Source organism: Maylandia zebra, linkage group LG12 (genome assembly GCF_041146795.1).
Source record: "Maylandia zebra isolate NMK-2024a linkage group LG12, Mzebra_GT3a, whole genome shotgun sequence".
Taxonomy (NCBI): domain Eukaryota; kingdom Metazoa; phylum Chordata; class Actinopteri; order Cichliformes; family Cichlidae; genus Maylandia; species Maylandia zebra.
The window spans coordinates 4,560,343-4,582,104 of NC_135178.1; the positions used below are offsets into that span (position 1 = coordinate 4,560,343).

General features: G+C 42.5%; 1 protein-coding gene across 3 annotated transcripts; it reads right to left on the bottom strand.

The window, feature by feature from the left end:
* Positions 1-215: 215 nt before the first annotated feature.
* On the bottom strand, positions 216-21,710 carry pxnb (paxillin b). 3 transcript variants are annotated; one of them, XM_004558538.4, is made up of 14 exons: positions 21,538-21,710; positions 8,030-8,238; positions 7,818-7,903; positions 7,573-7,712; positions 7,317-7,497; positions 6,349-6,463; positions 4,955-6,226; positions 3,904-4,170; positions 3,377-3,784; positions 3,088-3,249; positions 2,817-2,990; positions 2,659-2,740; positions 2,415-2,563; positions 216-2,315 (listed from the first exon to the last, which is right to left on the bottom strand). In XM_004558538.4, the coding sequence occupies exons 1-14, from the start codon at positions 21,548-21,550 to the stop codon at positions 2,049-2,051; spliced, it is 3,525 nt and encodes a 1,174-aa protein (XP_004558595.3). In that variant the 5' UTR covers positions 21,551-21,710; the 3' UTR covers positions 216-2,048. The 3 variants fall into 3 exon arrangements, with proteins under 3 accessions (XP_004558595.3, XP_004558594.3, XP_012776602.1); XM_004558537.3 differs by lacking the exon at positions 21,538-21,710 and having other exon boundaries at positions 8,030-8,275; XM_012921148.3 differs by lacking the exons at positions 3,377-3,784; positions 3,904-4,170; positions 4,955-6,226; positions 21,538-21,710 and having other exon boundaries at positions 8,030-8,275.
* Positions 21,711-21,762: the final 52 nt, after the last annotated feature.

The window sequence follows — 21,762 nt, forward strand, 5'->3', positions numbered from 1 at the left end:
TAAAGGGAAGGACTAGAAAGCTAAAACAGCTTGTGTAAGACAGTGGATGCTCTGAGGGACTGTACCAAGATAAATAAGGGTCATTTTTACCTGTGAATCATGCAAAGCTTCTCTAGAAGCTGAGAATAAAATTATAGCATTGGAAATTGCAAAGCTTAAGGGTAACAGCTGCACACAAAGTAAAAGCTTAGCATAAATTAGACCCTTGGATGACATTTTGATACCAAAACTGAATTTATTGGCATAATCAGGCTAGAACAGAGGAATCTCACTATTTGTATCTATTGACATTCAAAGTGAAAAGAAAAAACAAAGTGAACAGACAAGAAAAACTGAAAGAAGGTATGGCTTTGGTTAAATAACCTCTACGAAAGTCATTTTGAAAAGACGACTGTTACAGGATATCTTAAATACAGTGAGAAAAAAAAAAAAGAATTAAGGCTCTAGAATTCCCTGAACAAGACAAAAAGCCAAATCTGTCTGCTGTGTATGAATAACCATGTACAGAACCCCAACCTGGTGGTCATACAGTAGATGCTACTCAGACGCTGAGGGAGACAAGTCATCCTAGTCCTACCAGTTATTCTAGCAGACCACCAGGCTCTCATTTTTACAAACTCACAGACTAATAACATGAAAACAGAACAGCGGACTCTCGACCTGCTCTCAGTATTTTTTGCTGAATTTGCCAGTGTTATTAGACATGATACAATGGCACAGACAGCCTAAGAAATAGATGCTGATGCTGAAATACAAAGCTGTTAATCCACAGTTGCATAGTTATCGGAATATCACAGGCAAATTGTGTGTACGGTTTGCATTCTCTCAAAAACAAACATTCATCAGCTTCTCGATACAGTAATATCAGCAAAGACATCCAAATATCTCCGCTATGCCTTCCAAGCAGCCCTTTCCTTCTTTTAACGAGTGGTTATTAAACACATGTACATGCTTACAATGTAGCTGCATTGGACATGTACAAAAAACAACAACAAAAATTCTCAGGATGTACTCAGAAACAGTAAGGGTAGTGTAGCACAAAAACACTGTACACCCAATATCTCTGTGCAGCTTCACTTTACTGTACGAGGCAAATCCAACAAACTGCTTTTAGACTCGCTTTAATTCAGAGGAACCAAAAGGAATGATTTGGCAGCACATGTAATGAAGAGTGAACACCGCAGTGACTGCTGAGTCAAATATTAATCCATGCTCAGTTTGCCCTTGACTGCTTTGTAACACAGTATGCACCTTTAATTAAAATATGACATACTAGAAAGGGGTTTCTGGTCAAGGGACACTAAAGATGCATTTCACCATAAAACACAACTCTATCAGTTATATAAAGATGTGCCTTATCTGACTTTATACTAGGGAGGAGAGAACGTAAAAGGCCTTTTATCCTGATCATTTGTTAAAAAAAAGTTTATATTGTGTAAAAACAACAGGTCACCTGTTCCCTGCCATATGTTCATTGTTTTGATTTCTAAAATGACGCACTCAACCAGTGAGTAACTTTACCACACACCGAGCATTTCATAGATCAGAGTTTCAGTGTGCTTAGTAACAATTTATCACCTTCTAAAAAGATAAAAAATAAAACGATTTGAGGGTTACACACATACACATACATACACACTCAAAACAAACAAGACAGCTGCTTGTTTCAGCACATCTAAGTAGACTGGGAGAAAAGTTGCTGTCTTGGAGGGGGGGGAAAAAGATTTTCCTTTAAAGACCGAATATACCTTCATCCGATATAGTCACCCGCTCACAACACATAAAAAGCTTCACAAATAAACTGCTGTCAATCTAAAAATAATAATAATTCTGAATGACATGAAAAACATTTAGTCTGGCCGAAGCAGCACACCGCTTCAACCACATGCACATACTTAGCCCATACACACTTCCAACGCCATCATCCAGAGACGGCTTCCTGCGATACAAACTAAACCCGTTCTCACTCTCCCTGTGCTAGAAATGCTTCAGACTCTCATTTTAGCCCTGACCCAAGTGTGCCAGTGTTAAACGTTCCCCCTAACTCTCTAACTGAACAGCTTGATGAAGCAGCCGTGGCAGTAGGGTTTGTCGTTTTGCTCTTTAAAGGTGCCTTTGTTGAGCTGTTTCAGGCAGAAGGCACAGACAAAATGCTCCGGGTGAAACTTCTTGGACATGGCTGTGATGCAGCGCCCCGTGATGGGCTTCTGGCAGCCGGAGCAGAGGGAGCCGCGGCGCTCGTGGTAGTGCACTTCACAGTAGGGTTGGCCATCGTGCTCAAAAAAGCTTCCATTCACAAATGGGGTGAAGCACTCCTGCAGAAACACACACACACGTTATTATTTTAGTACTCTTTTTCTTACAAGGCATGCAAACTATTATAGAAAAGTTCCTGACTAAAGCATAACACTAACCCTGCAAACAAAACACTCGGGATGCCAAAGACAGTTCAGAGCTGAGATGTAATTTTCCAGAATGGCTCTGGCACAGCCGCCGCATTTCGGTGCAAACATGTCAAAGTAATCTTTCCTGCAGTATGCCTTTCCATCCTTTTCATGAAAACCTGAAAGTAGAACGAGACAAGAGATTATATCCACTCTAAAGTAGAGAGAAACTGCTAAGCAGTATGATTCAAAACATATACTTGTATCACTTTACCCTCAGGGCCAAAGAAAGAGCCACACTGAGCGCAGAAGAAGTGTTCGGGATGCCATGTCCTATCCAGCGCCGTCACAACTTTCTGAATGAACATTGAAGACATTTATAGGCTGACACGTCTACAGCAGAGACCACATGTGTGGAGAGCAGTGACTCACATCCAGTATGGGCCCGTTGCAGTAGTAGCACCGCGGAGAGAACAGATTGTGGTAATCCTTCTCACAGTAGGGCTGTCCTTCACGTTCAAAAAAGTTCCTGGAGCCGATTTCCTCTTGACAGTGTGTGCACACAAAGTGTTCGGGGTGCCATGTGCGGCCCATGGCGGTCACCACCTAAAAAATAATTGACAAAAAACAGATAACCAAAGCATGATTAGAAAACATCTATTTATGTTACAGACAAAAGATTACCTTAACCGAACCATCTCACCTGTCCCACAATCGGCTTACAGCAGGCTCCGCAAACTCCTTTAGCGACTGTCTGCACGCCCAGTTTGTTGAGGTCAGACTGCAGGCTGCCAAGCATGTTGTCCAGCTTGTTGACCTGTGTCGGGGGTCCACCGGAGACACCACCCTTCCCTTGGGCCATAATCTGAAATGGTTCAGTATGAAAATAGTTATTTACTGTTGAAATGTAACAAAAATATTTAAGTTTAGGGTTACTTAACTTTAAAATAAGTGTGAAAAACAGAAGGAATAAAAGAGGGAGGGGTTCATGCCTGCATTGGAGGGAAGATGGGGTCATACTCAGTTTGGCAGCCTACAGAGACCAGGACTTTGGGTGCAACTGGGGGAACCGAGTCCACTGTTGGTGGCTGGGTTGGGGTTTTTAGGACAGGAGGAGGCGGCTCTGGTTTAGGCGTAGAAGGGTTCTGAACTGGAGCCGGTGGAGGTGAGGCTTTTATGAACTGCCGAGGTGGAGCAGGAACTGGTTCGTGAATGTGGTGGGTACGTTGTGGAGGTGGTGAAGGAGGTGGAGGAGGTGGGGGTGGTATTGGGACAGGGGGGTGCTGTACAGGGAGGGGTCGCTTAGGTTCTTCTATGACAGGGGGGCGACGAGGGGTAGGGGGAGAGGGAGGTGGCAGCACCTTCCTCACAGGGACAGGAGACTCGGGGGGAATTATGATCTGAAGAAAAGAGGAAAAACAGAAGGAAGGAGACAGGAAATGTGCAGAAGAGGGAAACAAAAAGTGAAATAATTGCGAAAGGAGAATTTGTGGAAACTGTCAAGCACACTGAAGCCAACCTTGTCGACCTCACTGCCCGCCCCATCGGGACGATATCGCTGAGGTTTGGACGTGACGATGACACCCTCCGTCAGCCAATCATCGGACTGTTTGCGCCTCCGTTCTGAGCGGCCGATCCCAAGCTTACCCTGAAGCTCTTCTATGAGACGGTCCTGGGAAGAGTTCTTGTTTACAATGATGGGTCCCATCTTCCTGCGCAGGTGAGCCTCTCGGTACATGGGGTGCACATTGGGAGTCTCCTTAGTGCGCCTAATAACTGATTTTATCTAAGAGCAGGGAGGGAGGGAGCGAACACCTTATCATATGTCCACTCCAATTTACAAGCTCAAGCACTTACAGCAGAGCACTGAGGCAGCAGGTCAGTCACACCAGCCGTTTTCAAGTCACTGACGTGCCGGCAAAGCAGTGGTCACGAGCTCGGAGTCCCATATTAGGAACTTCATGCATGCTTTCAGCAGAAGCCACTGCTATCGATGATCTAACTCTCATCCTTCAGTTTCTCAAGCAGCCACATAAACATCAGGTCTCAGTTTGGTCCTTCACACAAATGCAGTGGTGCCATGCAGAGTGGTGGTGCTGCCAAACAGCAGGTTAGTTGTAAGAGTAGTTTCCAAGCAAAATCTATTAATTAGCTTGCTTCAACTCCTTCAGCCTCTTCCTTACAAGGCATTTTCTTCTAAATAAATACATGTAGTTTCTACATATCGATCAAAGCTTAAAAATTTAGCGTTTTTCTGCCTGGTTTATTTGCCTGGCTAAAGTAACTGGGCGCGTCTCCTCCAAGGTCTGTTTACAGGGATGAAAAGAATCGAGCTCAAGCCAATCACAGCCCTGATGATACTGAAAGCTAACAAGTCAATCATAATCGTATCTGATGTAAGGATCATAGTAGTGGTCAAAATAGCAGATAAAATATTAGATGCCATGTTTTAGTTTTTCAAAAAACATGCAAGATAAACCCTTGCAGCAGAGGCTGGGATTTAAAGGCGCATCAGTCTCATTAGCTAGCAAAACAACATTTTAAAATCAGGCAGGGCCGGCGAAGCGTACATGTCCAGACGCTGAGACTCTGTCTATAGTGGGAGTCTGAAGCAGGGGCAGGTCCAGGGTGACGTCAGGGGTCCCGGGGCATGATGATGGGGTCATGGACTCATCCATCCAGCTGGCCTCTGTCAGTGGGGTCATGCTGCCATCTGTATAGAGCCTCTCAGTGTAAGGGGTCATGGTGCCATCCAGACCGTCATGTAAGGACATGGACAGCTCTTCGTCTGCCCAGTCCAGGTCTCCATTCCCATCTGTGCCTCCGTCCACTGAATCGTCTGTAAAAGTGTTGGTGAAAGTGTCTGGCTGGACGCTGCTTCTGTCCAAGGGTAGGATGAGCTCCTCGTGCACCTCCTGCATTCCTCTGCCAAGACACTCTGCATCATTCTTCAGCTGAGGTCCATCCACATTCGCCATTGTGTGATTTTGTGAAAAACTCATTGCTAGAAGCTTGTCTAGTGCCTCATCCAGGGATGGCTCTACCACAGGGGGTTGCTGTACAGTGAAGTTGGTGGTTGTATGGGTTGCAGGTGGTGTCTCCAGCAACTGTCTGTTGTGGTTATTAAAGGCCATTGGAGAAGAGACTATTAGTGGCGAGACTGGAGATGGTGAGGATGTTTTTGAAGGTGAAGACAGAGAGACAAAAACGGGGAGGGGTGAGGGGGCTGAGACCTGAGGGGTGAAGTTTTGGGTTGTAGGTAAAGACGAAGAGGAGAAACTGACATCGAGATCATAAAAACAAGGAGAACCCTTGCTTACACTCTCAGGAGCACAGGAGGATTTACCTCCAGAAGCTGAGGGTGAGACCCGTTCTACAGATGGACTTGGGGACTTGGAGGACTTGTGATCCAGGACAGTGATAACTGAGGTAAGTGAAGGGGTAGTGGTATTGGAAGGACTTGGGCTACTTCTTAGCAGGTTGGAGTTCGAGGAAGCAGACTGAGAGAGGACTAGCAGAGACTTGGTTTGAGATGATAGCATGATGGCAGAGACATCTATGACAGAGTCCAGGTCTAGCTCACTGGTTGCAGAATATGAGGATGTAGGACTGTGTGGAGAGAGATGGCTAGGGTGGGGTCTCAACATGCCACCATCTCCTCCATCCTCATCTATATGTAGCTCTAGCCCAGCAGGTAAAGAGAAGAGAGGAGAGGCACAGGCAGACGGATGAGACAGACTCAAGGAAGGAGAAGCCATGGGGGAAATGGAAGAGGACATTGGAGTGTGGCAAGAGCTGGAAGATGCTCCTGCTGGTTCAAGCAGAGAGCCTAAAGAGCTAGGCTAGAGGAACAGAGAAGCACAAGTGAGAGAAGAAGAAGAAGAAGAAGGCAATCATGAAGAACATGACAGGAGAAGCTTGGGATTTGTTGTTTAAATAAAGCCTTTCCAATGCTCCCTCATACCTTGAAGTCAGACAAAGAGGCCATCAACTCATCGAGCTCTCTGGTGGCACAGGAAGCTGAAATTCTGGCCTGCTGTTGAGAGGATGTGTCCAAGTCACTGTGACGAGTGGGGGGGCTGGAAAACACAAGTCATTGTGATTATTAAATCCATGCAAACACTGACTTTTGTTTTTAATAGTGAAGCTCAAAATTGTGTAAGTTGATGATTTCTAATTATCAAAGCAAAACAGGTGCTGTGTTGCTCCACAATGTCTCAGTCTCCCCACGGCAGCTGTCACACACAAAGCAATACAGCTACCATTTAATGCTGCTGTAAACTTACTTAATCTTTTACTGCGCATGGAAAATGCATGTATTTGTTAAGAAGCTGTAAATGCTAATACACATTCAGAAACCTCAGATGTTTCCATTTGCTCATACCAGACCCAATATCAACACTCTCACATACATTTTAAGTATATATACCTCCCTGTGTGGAACTTTTCTGGAATCCTTTTCAATAAGGTCGCATGAGGGGAGAAATTGCACACAAAAAAAGAGCCCAACATCTGCAAATATTTTTTCTACTCTTAAGTCCTACACAATGACAAAATGACATTTTGTCATTGTGTAGGACATTTTAGTTTAGCGCATTTTAGTTCTCTCCCTCAAATATCTTGAGACAGTGGATGAACTGAAGGGGCTACACAAAGACTCTGTATCAGATATATTAGGATTAATTTAATCTGCAAATCATGCAAAGCTATTCTAGTAGAGTCTAGGGATAAAAATACAGAACTGCAAATGAACACACAGGTCTACTCTGCCAGGTCTCAGAAACTTTCTGCTGAAGAATATAAAGACCGTTTTTAGTGTCCAACTCTGAACTAGTATAGTGAATCAAACACAAAACAAAAAGGAACAAAGTCTGCAACACTGATTAGAGGGGACTTTAATGCCAAGTTAGACCCCAGCTGTAGTGGAGATACCTGGGTGAAGGCACCGAGCCTTCCAGCTCATCCAGCAGACTTTCCACAGTAGGTCGGGCGTCCTCCATCCTCCCATTCCTCTTTGGTTTCTCCTGAGGTGGTGGGCTTACCAAGATGTCAGGTGTGCCGCCGTTCTCGTAGTGAGTGATGCTGCAGGATGGCAAGGGAGGAGCTGCCTCCTCTGTGGACACATAACATTGAAACTAATGATGCTCAATCCCATTAGAACCGATAAATCTGAAGCCTTTGTCTCTACCTGTAGTGGGAAATGAAGGGGAGCTCTGTTGCACAGCATTAAGTTCCAGCAGAAGCCTGTCAAGCTCTGACAGATTACTGCCCAACGCAGAAGTCATGGCTGTTGTAGAGGAATCTGATGTCTTCTGTTTGTTTGGGAAACTAAAGAGACAGAGATAACTTACCGAAAGAAACTAAAAGTTAAAGAAAATGCCAGATGACGCAATCAGGTTTATATACACAACATCCTGAGTGTGTGGAAGTTACCTGTAAACGTGGTCCTCTTCAATGTGAGATAATGGAGAACTGCTACTGTCCCTTGACCATGAGCTCTTCTGTGCCGAACCCAGTGACTGCAGAGAATACACCAACCAGTAACTGCTGAGGTTTTTTTTTAATTAATGTAACATTTACTGTTTCTCATTTGAAGAGTCTGATATACTAAGTGAGATCAGATCACAAACATTGCAGAGATCTACCTGCTGAGAGGAGTGGTGGGAATCAGGCTGATCTCTCAGGGACCCGTTCAGAGCTTCAGCTGAAGGTGGAGGAGGGACCGGAGGTGGAAGTGTAACATCTTGGTAGGGCTGTCCTCCTGTAGGGATGGAGTAGGGCGTCTCGTCGGGCAAGAATACAGGTCGCTTTGAGATGTGGGATGTAGTAGATTCCAGGTCTGCCAGCAACGCGTCTGAAAGATGCAATTCATTCATGTTTCAAGGCACAGTGAGAACATAAAAAATGATCTGTCCAACCAAAACAACAATCAGAATAGATCTATTTGTCTAAGGTAAACAAATTCTAAAGGTCTTTTTCCAAGACGTTTTAGCCTGCAAACATAAAAACCAATCACACCTTCAGTGGGATCTCCCTTCTGTGTGAAGAGCAAACATAATCTCCCAGTGTCTGTGTAGGTTTCCTCCCACAGCTCAGAGAATATCAGAGTAACCGGTGATTTTATACTGGCCTTAGCTGTGGATGATATAGTGTGTTATCCTTGTAAGCCCTTGCAGCTCTTGCTGAATAACTGGTTAACAAAATGGGTGGACAGACGGATGGATGGGCGCTCTGAGGTCACTACTGATGTTGGCGTCAGGCTGTAACAGACAATGCCAGCGAGTCTGAGCCCTTCATTCCAGCCTGTTAACAAAACTGGTTTCTCCTCACAGGTCATCCATGCTGTGGTGGGTACATGGCCAAATGTGACCACCACAGCATGGCACACTACAACACCTACACCCAATTTCTAAATCATAAAACATCCCCCAGAAACTGGCAATGTGTTTTTCCCACAGTCCACATTAAGATACAAACTTGAAGTCAATGAGAGCAACCATGCATTTGATCTGTCAGCTCCGTGTGCCATGCATCCAGTTCATGTCTATGATTAGTCTTAGTTTCAAGAGCCTGAGTGTGAACTTCATGAGACAGACTGATAAAACAAAGAAGCAGAGAGACAGAAAATGTTTCTGAATCCGGTCCAGGGTTGAGGGGGTACAGTGTTACCCTGGCGAGTGTTTGGTGGAACGCAGGAACAAAATAGACTCTTACATCACACAATCCATCCATCTGCAGCATGTCTAGAATAGACCGCAATCCCTGGCTGCATAGTGTTACACTACAGAGGCTTGGCCCTGTTACAAAGAATAATATCTTTGAAAGGCAGGATGGAAAACTGTCCAAATATCCAAGAAACAGGGAGCTCTTACCACCTGTCTGTCTAGCACAGACTGGCTCTCTAGATTTGGATTTGTTAAGTTTTATTTCCTGCCTCTTCTGAGTTTATATTTTAATCTCTTAACATCAAACCAAGTCACTGGTGAGATAGGATTAAAACTTGCGCCTGTTTAGAGCAACCAAAGGGAAAATATCTAACTCTAAAGTATTTGAGAGCTGACAAGTTAAAAAAAAAATGTTAAAGAAGTTAAGAAACAAGATTCATCTGATTACATATCATTCTGGAAAACTTCCTAAAAGTTTATATTTTACAAAATAATTCAAATTCTCAAAATATTCCACCACTAAATCCCAACTTCATCCCGAATGAAGTCAATGGAGAAACCTCCAGCATAAAATACACAAACACAGAGAGAAACGCATACATGCAACACAACCATATAGTTTTGAAATCCTGACAAAGTTCAGTATCTGTACTTACATTCTTTCCACCTGTATCTGTAATATCCTTCATGAAGGACTGTGACTGTGTGGGTGCCAATGTGTGAGTGTGAGCAGCGTGAAGCGATAACAGGCTGCCAGTCTAATGGGGGAGTGGTTTAAGGGCCAAACAGTATCCTCTCAGTGCCCTCTTATCTCAACACAAACGCTGAAATGAACTTTGAGAGAGAGAATGCATTAACAAAATATGACCAACAGATCTGAGCTTCACAGGTGTTTGGTCAAGAGCAAGAATAATGTGTGACAAAAGTTTAAATCTTGTACATCTTCTAGCAACAGAGCGGTCTATATCGCAAAAAGAAAACTCACACCTGTCTCCATCTTTCAAATTTCATATATACTCTCTCTCAACCCTTCATCACAGCCCTCAATCCACAGACACTGCCACAAGCCCTGAAAAGTTTGACATAAACCACATGGGAGCTCTAATCTATTTAAAGCGGGAAGCTCTGTGAGTAGCCCATGTCTGTGCAAATGTGCTGAAATATCATGACCAGCCCAAAATAATCTGCACCTGGTGCTGACATGCTGAGCAAGGTCTCACTGAAGTTGACTTTGTCACTCATGAAACAAAGCCGCTAGATTAAAAAAAGAATACCACAACTGTGTTTTGGGACAAAGGTGAGTCATGTGAAATATAGCGCATTTAGGTACTGATCTACATTTCTCATGAAGCAGCAGCTTAGAGCCTTTCAAATCAAAATAAATGAATAAATAAATGCCTTAGGTTACTAATTATGGCCATGTATTCCTAGAAAGTTCTTCACAGCCTTGACAGAGAGGGCAGCCATGCTGCCTCAGGCCCTCTGAGCCAAGTTTATAAGACAACTCCTTTCACAGCAACTCTGCACTTATTATTCCTTTTCCCAGCTGGTGATACTACACATGTATGCCTGACACAGGACCATGATCTCCAGGATAAATATACACAGAGTATCCATAATAGGAAATACATTTTAGTACATTTTACTGTGATAAGCCAATATTGATACATCAGAGTTTGTTTTCTGAATGTGACACTAGTTCAATTATCAGTACAGTAGTATCTTTTCAGGAAACTACAGGGTATAACGATTCTCTAAAACCTGAGGCTGGTTAATACCTCTATTGCTCTTTACAAGGGAGCATTCATTTTTTTTAAAACCTATCGATTAGTCACAGACTGGATAACATATAAACTCCATTATTATGATGCATGGGCCTTAATGATACACAGTTCTCTTTCAACCCTCATTTGCTTTTCAAAGAACTGGGGTTATGCTAAATGTTTGCACCTGAGTAGCATGCTCCTCGTGTTGTCATTTTGGTCCCAGTTCCAAACTTGTTACACCCATAAAGGAAAAATAGGCACAGCAGCTCAGCTAGACTGCTCCTATCCATATATGCAACGTATCATAGCTACTCTAGATCTGATAAGTTTGTGTTTCTTTCATATGACAGAGTTCAGTGCATGTGTGTGGTTGCATGTAGGTCACAGGTTACTGTCAGAAAATATAGGTATAGCCATTGCCATAATGTAGACACTTTTTGGATAGTACAAGTCATGATGGCTATTTAAAAAAACAAAAACAAAAAAAAAACAAAAGAAGAAGAAGAAGAAGTTTTTTTTTTAACATTATGGATTAACGCTATAAGTGGGACACAGACTTCCTCTAACTACACAGACAGATGGTGTTACAGAACATGGGCAAACATATCGAATGTCTTTCATTATTTATAAAGCTGCTTTGATATCAGATTTATTATACACATCCTCAAGCAATCAGTCCCAATAAATCACATTTTTTCTTCTTTTTGGCCATGGACACAGACCAGTGTTTTCATATCACTTCTGTCTGATGTTTTCTCCATTGCATATGTGTTTGTGTGCATAGCCAGGGAAACAGTCCAGCAGATAGTCACTAGGGGAATGGAGTTCTGCAGGTAAGAACCTCCATGCAGCTGTACTTAAACATAAATGTACATTTTATTATACCGGTCAAATTTTCATAATATGTTATTCTGTGAAACCAGTATAGCCAGAAACCAGAGCAAAAACGATTGCCTAGTAAACTGACTGACAGAATGATTCTGTTTTAGATTCAAGTTAACAATTATTTATATTATAGAATAATCTCAACTATTTATCTTCTCTTTTAATCTGTTGTTTGGTTTGTAAATATTCTGATGCCTGTAATTTAAAACATTTACAAAAAACAGTTGACAGTTTATATAAACTGCTAGAGAAGAATTTTTGACACGAAACATTTATGTGCTTTAGGTTAAAAACTTGAATTTGTAAACAATAAGTAACAATAGATGTGAGATCATTCTAGGGAAGTAAACAATATTTCCATCTGACATGTTACAGAGTAGAAGTAGAAAGTATGTCTGAGGAAAAGAAAAGTACCTTAAATTTGCTCTGACAGTGAAAACAGGACATTAGGAAAGAAAATCCAAAATTTCCATCACACATCCTTTTGTGGCTTTTGACTAAGCAGCCTGTAATCCACACACATCATTCTCAGTGGGTGGCCTGTAAGCACATCTCTGATGTCTGTTACTGCAGCTCATAAAAGGAGAAAGAATGAAAATGGGAGTTAAACTTGCTTGCTGCTCCTCATTTCCCTGACGAGGGCAGCATTGACTGTCATGAGGACAGACAACAAGCCTTCGCCAGCCTCAGAAAACTTAAGTCCACAAAGAGTTAGAAACACCGAGAATCCAAACATGCACTGTAAGCCAAGCAACAGGCTAATCTTTTCCATTCCAGACAGGGGGTAGGAGCCACAATGGACAAAGTCCAATTCTGCTCTAACAGCATCCTGACTCAATGGTCCATTGTGCAAGATCTGGAGAATGAAGCTGTCATCTAAAAGGGTGTCTGCAAAAGTCGTGAGCTATGATTTAAACGCTGTGTTTCACAGTGAATACAGAAACAGGTTCGACATCCAACAGTTTAAAGATTAAACCATGTCATTACTCCTCTCTCACAAAGAAGATGGAGAAGAAAGAGGCTCAGGCAATTTATTATACAGCATATCGTGTTTTACCTGTTGCTCTGCAGGTATTAGGTTTGCCTGCTTCATGTCTCTGAATAGATGAGAATGATTAAAGCAGCGATACACCAGTGTGCAACCTGAAAAGAAAGCAGGACAGAGGTGTAACGTGCACCAACTGCTTCACTCGTACAATGTGCTGATTTAAACCAACAGCAGCGCTTTCAGGGGATTCAACTGCGGCCACACTGTGCCAACTAATCTTTATTATGTTCAACAAACAACTGAAGTCATGTGGACACTGTACACATTCTTGTGGCAGTGGGCGCATGTACAGTCTTGTCTGCACCCCTATCCACCCACCCAAAGCCATGCCATCGTCCTGCTGTGTTTATCAGATGGGAGTGAAGGTGCAGGGGGAATTCCACACATTCCTCTGTCCACTTGGCAAAAAGCAAGCAGATCAGGCAGGGACGCAGGCAGAGAAGGTGGCTCAGGAACAGGAGCATACAGTCACCCTAATCCAATGAAAACTCATTTTAAAAACCCAACCAGTCTCAACTGGAATCTAAATGACGCTTTGTGATCAAAGCTACTTAAGCAGGACATTCCTTCAATGCTGCGGGATCCTAGGTAGTGAGCCTGTGAAGAATGTGCTCCGATACAAAACACCATCTGTCAGTACAGAAAATGAAATAATGTGTTGACAATTACAGGATGGATTCCACTAACTGCAGCATGCCTTGAATTCCAGGATAAGGGAGATGTCAAAATTTCTACTGCCCATTGCCCACAGAGTACCGTGCAGGGTGGAAACCAAGGCTGCCTAATGGTTTTTATTAACATGTGGGCAATGGTGATGGGCCGCTGAGGTCTACAGCTCACCTGTTTATAGCCAGGGAGCAAAAGAGCAGAACTGGCCACAATCCCAGGGTGAAACCCTACCCCATCAGGCCAACCCAACATGATATTTATATCAAACAAGACAGGCAGGGGCCACGGAGAGGGGGTGGAGGGTTAGATGCCAGCGAGACAGACAAGGAAGGCTGTGTAGAAACCACAGAGCGGGAATGTGGGTGAGAATGAAAGAAAATGGACCAAAAGCAAACTTGATTAAATAGTGGACCAGGGGAAAAATAAAGGTCAAACCTTGCAGGGGCTCGCACCCTGTCTATACAGTACAACACACGATCCCAAACAGACAATGGATGAATGAATGGATCAGAATGACTAAAGCATTGTAGGGTGATTACTATCTAAAAATATCCTGCCAAGCAATCCCATATCCGAAAGATGACACTCCTCTTGGAGTGAACGCCAAACCAAAATAAAAGAACTTCCCCACAGACCAGTAAATCAGATGACATGGCACCATGTGGAGACTGATGTAACACCCCAGTCACTGAGGACACATTCATAGCCATGAATGTAGATAAATTGCATGTCAGTGAGCAGCCTTTTGTGCTATAAGAGTGTAATTGGGTAGGATGAGAAGAACGGTCAAAGAAAGACCGTCTTGTCCCTCTTAAACACCGACTGAAACCAGTCACCCAAGCTTCAAACTAACAGGGCTTAATGCTTTGAGTTAAACACTAAGAATGTACAGTTGGGACAAAAGAAAGTGTCATAATGTGAACAATTATTTAAATATGGAAAGTGTACCACCTGTTCCAACTGAATTTTTGTGAATAAGTAATTATTATATTACTTTAACCTCATATGTACACTTGGTGGTTTTCTCATCTTCCCATATAATCAAGTTGTAGTTGCAAGTCAGCTTTTGTGTATGAATATAATCCTACTACCGTTTCATTCACACTAGTTTTTTAATAACATTTATAACTAATAAAAAAAATTAAATTAAACTTAGCTGTAAAAGTAATAATTACAGCAGTAAAGTTACTCTAAATGTTATGATGTATTTCACTTTAAATGTCTACATGAGACAGAACTGTTGAGCTGAGCCTCATATCAGTTTTTTAAAATCACAAACACTAGTGAAACTCTGACACACTCTGGTTTAAGCTTCAGTAGGTGAAGCGTCTCCACATCACCTGATCTGGGACTATATTCCTAAAACTGTGCATATAGAGGTTCATGTTTTCAAACTGTACAATTGTGACGATTTTGCATGCAGGGAAAACCCTGATGACGATGAAACCATGAAACTCAGACACTCACTGGAGAAGTGGAGAAAAAAGGAAATGTGCAAAAAAAAAAAGAAAGAAAAAAGATCAAGTTTTAAAGAAAAACTACTGAATGGAGAAAAATAGCAGTTCAAAGAAAAGAGTCCCAGCAGAGATATAAAGAAAATTGACTACAATTTACTGATAATCTTATCAGTTCATACAAGAAAAGCTTGTATATAAATGACACAGCATTTATAGAACTCAAATTATCATCATCATCATCATTATTATTATGCTACACGTCGTCTTTTCCTTCTTTGCCAACACCTCTTCACTTCATCAGGTTTGAGCAGCTCTCAAACTCATGTGTCGACATTTGCTGAAGGCAGCATGTTTACTACAGACTGCAGCTCTTAGTTTGGAACCAAGAAAGCTGGAAATCATTTTGTCACCGTCAGAGTATCAGTGTTTGTTTCAGTCTTAGTAACAAAATATGGACTAAAACAAAACGTAATGACAGCATAATTACTCTTTAGAAAAGAAGTGAGATTCCCTGCTCCGCTTAAGGAAACACATTCCCCTCTCCAGAGACTTACTGACAGCTAACCCCTGAATAAGCAAGCTTATTCCCCCCAAAGGAATAACAACAGGACAGTAATATTTTTTTAGCTGGGATTTCATTTACTTAAGTAGAAAATACATTTTTGTTGATCACATAGGCAGGAATAACAGAAAAATGCACCCGCTTCCCTTACATAAGGCAGTAGAAGCTCTTTGCCTTTACTATAGACAGATCAATTATTCCTAGGTGCGCTGCCACCCCCAAAAGGCCCATTTTTTCCAAAGCCAGGAAACCCCCGATATGCCCCGGAGGTCCCCGGCTTCAGTAATGTTGGAAGAATACAGCAGAATCCCACTACATTACCCAGACCTGTTAGGAAAATAATCAGCATTATTCTCCGAGAGAAGTTACAAGAGTGGGGAACAGTGAAGGCATGGAAACAGTATGGCAGGGAGGGAAGAGGAAGGGACTGAAGGCTGCTGTGAGTGGAAAGAACAGTATCGTACAACAGCATTTAATAGTGGAAAGGCTGTTCGAGCAGCAGGATCACAGACTGAAGGCCCCCCAGCTGCCCCCAGTGCTGACTCTGCTCATTGTTTTTCTCCTCTGTTTCCTGAGGATGTGGGGCAGGCTCTGTTGCCCAAGCGATGAGGTCAGCCACGCAGCTCTTCCCCAGACCCAGAACAGGATGGGTGTGGAGCTCGGGAACAAGGCTGATTTACAGTCGGGAGCTTCTCTCTAGCCTAGCAGGCAAGCCCACTGGTTAGGGATGGTATGCACCAACCTTGCAGCTCTCAAGGGGTGATGATAGCTAGTCTGGTAACACTAACTCTGCTGTGGAATTACTAGGACACAGAAACCACTAAAGACCTAAGAGTTTTTGGTATGCTGCGTAAATGCTGTAAACATTTAAGACAGCTGCCTCACATCTCATCCTATGATTGTCTCAAGAATAAGACGTTCCTCTTCAAGGTGATCAACAGTTATTGTTACAGTAAATCTTACAGGACTACTGTGTGTTTACCAAAGGCATTCTTATAAGGTGTCGCTGTGTTTCATTCCACAGAGCAACCACATGGCCCTCATTATGTCTGCGAAACGAAGCCGAGTGGCTCCCACTTTTTTAAAGTCTGCCTTTAAGCAATAAAGAGCACCTCTCCTCTGCAGCTTCTTTGCAAAGATAGCCCATGTTTATCCTTCCTTTAAAGTGGCCATATAATGCTCTGAGGGCTTTCCCCTTTCATTTAAGTTTTCACATGGCTTTTCATGCATGTAGACGATCTTCAAAGTTACAAAACCCAAAGCTTTGGTTTCCTATAGAAAACCGCTGTCTCTCTGTGACTTATTCAATTCTATTTTTTTATACAGCACCAAATCACAACAACAGTAACCTCAAGTCACTTTACATTGGAAGGTTAAGGCCCTACAATAATATATAGAAAACCCCAACAATCTGACGACCCCCTATGAGCAAGCACTTGGCAACATTGGGAAAGAAGAAAAATCAAATTTGATTCTGGATTATACGGGGCACCAATGAAGACAAGTCAACAGTCACTTGATGTCAAGTCAAGTCCTGCTATGAAGCCTCTGAATGAGTGTTTTTGTCAGCTCCATCTTGTGTGTTTTGAAATAGGTTGTGATGAGTTGGATCTGACAGTGAAACCACATGCTCAGTGGGAACGGACATGTAACTCACACACTGAGCCAATAAGCATATCCTGCATAATTCTCCTTTCTTACTCTAATCATGAACACATTAGGCTTCTTTTTTTTATTCAACATGACTTGAAACTGGCAATTAGGCCACAAAGACATCAGGAAAGTGTTTACTGAGGTCACAGAGTAATTGAGAAAAATGTGAAGCAAGGACTAGATGTATGTTCCTGTATTTTCATGTCACCTTCAGTACTGTTGTGGTACCCTCACCGCAACTAGCTTTTTTTTAAGCATTACCTTAAGCTACATGGCTAAACTATAGACCGTGCATTTAAAAACAAAAAACAAAAGGAAAAATAAACCACACACAAAAACAAAGAAAACTGCTCCACCGCCACAGTAAGGTTAAAGAAGTTCAACTTGGTTCTCAAATTTGTGGAGGAATGAAGTAAGCAGTTTCAAAAATAGTAACATCGTTGCAAGAAAGTGTTGTGCACTGTGTAACAGAGAAACTTCTCTCATAAGTCTCTCTTTGGCTTGTTACAAACAGTGACTTTATTTTTGCAAGGTGCGGATTACGCAGGCATCCTTCAGGTGGATTTCAGAGAAATACCAGTAGAATCCCTGGTTTCTACAGCTGCCTACTTCAGTTGTCTATTATCAATCAGTCATTCAATCAATCACTTCAGAGGAATCCTTCACCTACTGACCAGTTGTGGACTGTGTGACTGGGGCCTTCGTCACATGGTCTTACATATGAAAAATGGTAGACAAGGTAACATCACACAGTTATTTGTCATGTCTACAAAACCTCAAGACCTATACATTATGTAACCAGTCTTGCAGTTTTTCCAAGGACTGAACTGATCAATCAGCACAAGCTGGGATTTCAGGATGCGATGCCTCAAGAAGTCCGTCTTTGGTCCCGTCTTCCTCCCGTCTCCACGAACGTGCTCGCAGCACATGGCTGCCCCTCCCAGAGCCTGGTCCTGCTGGATCGTCTCTCTGTCTCCCAGCGCTTGCTCATAGGGAGTCATTTGATATTTGGGGGTTTCTTTGTATCACCGTAGGTCTTTATCTTACAATATAAAGCTCCTTCAGGTGACTGCTGTTGTAACTTGCCGTTATGTAAATAAAGTAAAACTGAACTGAAAAGCTTTACACAGGGGATGAAGTGGTCTCTCGGAAATTTAAAAAAAAGTGTTGTTTTTTTAAAAGTTAAATATTATTAAGCTTTACTAGAAGGACCTGTAAATGAAAATTAGAATCATAAGAAACTGCGTCAATGTTTTACTTGGTCAGCCCTGGATTAAGAAAACAAGGTTTTATATGGGAGTGTACACATACTGACATTATCTGTGGACGAACAAACAAAAGGGCTCCTAGTGATCCTGGTTGCCAACATTAGTTTGGTTTCAATTTGAGTAAGTGGACATATATTCAAAAAAGCTATGATGAGTACTAACAGCTTTGGGGAGTGACCCTAGATTTTGCAAAACAAAGTCTAAAAATGAAGAAGCTGCCTTTAGGCCCTTGGAATTATAGTTTCTGTTGTACTTTAAAATAATATATTTAACAAGAATGCAGTATATAGGAGAAGTTCCCTTCTGTGTCCAGTCACTAATCTTTCAGTTTGATTCTCTAGTAATTAACAAAGAAACCATTCAATGGGAAACTGCAAGCAAAAAGTACATTCTGTTACTCAATATTATTCTCACTTTGTTTGTGACCATTGAGCATACTGCATGCGTGCGTATTAGGTCAGTATGCGCATTCTTAACATGCAGAGGTGGAACAGGGGGTTTTCAGCTCACTGAGTGAGGTCAGTGTGCCTGAATGTCACACAATCGTCAGGAATTCACAGAGAGCTGAATGTTAGCTGCACACACCCCACAAACATGAAATGCAGCACAACAGAGCCAACAGAGAGGACACTACGTCACATGTGGTTTAAGAGCCACATCTGCATGAGTCGCCGCCCCCTTGGCCACATCAGAAGTGAAGGCTAAGCCTGGCTGCCACCTGGTAACCAGCCACAACAGTATGACTGTGTTTGTCTGTTATCATGGCCAAACACGACCCCTGATTCACCTACTCCAGCAGTAATTACAACCGAGATGGCTATGAACACCCTGGCAGGTGTTTATGTGTGTTTACGCCCCCGTCACACAGCCTTTTGCATTGTTAATGTATTTGTAACTCCCCTTAAGGATCTACATCTGGTGTATAAACAACATTTTCCATTATGGGTGTAGTCCGGGAAATCTTTGGCCTCATGGTTGTTGTGATCCCATCTCTAGTTTGTGCTGTATGATCTGTGCTAACTCACAGATCAAGCAGGTCCTCTGGAAAAATCTGACTCAGAGGAACAAATGGGAAGAATGCTTACAATCTGTTGATGGAATTCTCTACCTCGAGCAGTGAGCAACACCAGATCACTATACACAAACATAGTATTCAAACAGTGACCCTGAATATCAGGACCTACAGGTGCAGGTAAATAGCAGTAGAGTAAACCTCAGTGATGTGATATTTAAAAATATTTACACTGACTTGTTTTTGTGTATTTAGGGAGGATGTGGGATGACTGCGATTGACCCCAAAGGTCAAATTTTTTAAACAGTGCCTGCAATTACTAGGGTACCCATATTCTAATGAGACACGTGTGAAACCAACATCCCTCTCTCAGATAGTAGCGACAGGAGGCGAGTCGTGACCCAGAGAGTTTTCGGCCTTGAACCGTGTCAGAAAGTGATGGTCGAAATTCCTCAGCAGCCTCGCCCCCTCCGTCAGCCCTTCAGCGAGCCTACAGGCTCCCTCTCAACCAACAATCAATCCTTTCAGCCTCATAAGGCAGCGAGAGTGTCTAATGGCTCCTTGAGGTATTCTCACAACAGACAAATGGGAAATGCGGCCCATCATCTCTCCACTTAAACAATTCGCAAATCCATTTCACTGCTGGTCTACTTTCAGAGATCAGAAGATTCCTACAGATATTTGACTGGTGAAACAAGTTTTTCACAAGTACTGAATTAGTAATGCAAATATAGAAACCTGCCAGCTGCTAAAAGTGTAACATAATTAGAAACTCAGACGTTGCGTGTCAAAGGTTAAAAGTGGGGCCAAAGTAGAACAAGAAAAAAAAAAAAGATGACGCTGGTAACGTCAGGAGAACTGGCGTTGATAAAAGGCAGATAAAACCTGTAGTACCGATGAAAGGATTCATAAAACTGATTAAATTATTAAAAGAAATAAAATTAACCAGTTAAAGTCATCCACAAGCTATCTGATGACATCACTGTTTTTTCATGACTTGTGATGATCAAATTAGTAATACAAGGGGATGCCACACCAGTCCAGAAATAACAGTTATATTAACAGACACTGAAAAAAGCCTCAGCTACAAGTTACAGTCTCTATTAAGAGACAGTGTCTCCCAACAAAAAACAAAAACAGAAAATGCACAAAGAGTCATGACAGACATGTGAAGCAGCTAAGAGAAAATGACATTCGGCCATTAACAAACATGTTGTATATTTTCCTGTGCAAAATTGTCAGGGATACATCAAGATATCGGCCTAATGGTAGAGGCCAGTTTGATCTGGTGTGTGACAAATGTTTAAAGACAGTTTAAAGTCTCCATCAGCACAGAGTTATTTCTTATGATGAAGGTTTGTTTGCTAGGTAAATAAACACATGTTTGAATATGAGCTCATTATCAGTATCAGCACAGAATTTCCCAATCAGGAGATCCCTAAAGATGTACTGATTGTCCAACTCTTACAGCATTTCTCAACTTGCACATGTCTAATCAAACAGTTTTCAGACCTGATCTTTCCGCTTCCTATACCTCAGTTTTTAGTTTTTGATATAAAACGATAAAGTGTACCAGTATACCAAGTAATTATACATCCCTGCAAGTTAAGTTTGTCACACTGGAGGATCACTAGAAGTCAGCCAGGCCAGGGCTGAGCACACATTGTACAGGGAGGCCTGTTGACTCTACCACTTCAAAGCTGGAATGAGTAGCCTTGGGGCAAAAGTTGAGAAGGTAATGTTGAGGCTTAATGTCAAAATGTCATTAAATAACTCCTCCCTCCGGCACACATACTGATAAAAAAGACCTTGATTTAGACGAGCAGGGCGGCGTGGTATTGCCAGAGACGTTCGCTTCACCTCGGAGAGGGAGAGTTAAAAAGTAGGTAGAGTTAAAGGCTAGCGATGTCCAGCTGCTAACCTACTAGGCTGCTTATTTTACAACAGTGTGAGGAGAAAGTCAAGTCGGTACAACATTCACTCTTTCGCTCGTCACTGTAACATTTCTGTCAGGTATTCGCAAGTTTCCCTGGATAAGAAAGCTACATTGGACAAACAGCCAGCATAAAATCTCTTCGTAACGTTGACTACCCCTCCACCCTGCTATCCGCTCCAAACTGGGGGCAGAAAACCCACATATGGGGAAAAAAAAAAACCTCATAACTTACCTAAATCGTCCATAGCTGCTGCCTAGTTGTGGACTGCGTCAGTTTTTTGTTTGGCGACCTTCCGGATGGTTTGTGAAATCTGACTTTTCCCCCTTCAAACTTCACCAGCACTGCTGCCCTGGAAGTTGGTCAGTCAGGATGTCTCTCGTGAACGCGCGGCAGTTTGTGTGTACCACTGTGTGTACTTTTCCAGGGCGCGCGCCGACTGAATGGCGGTGATGAGGG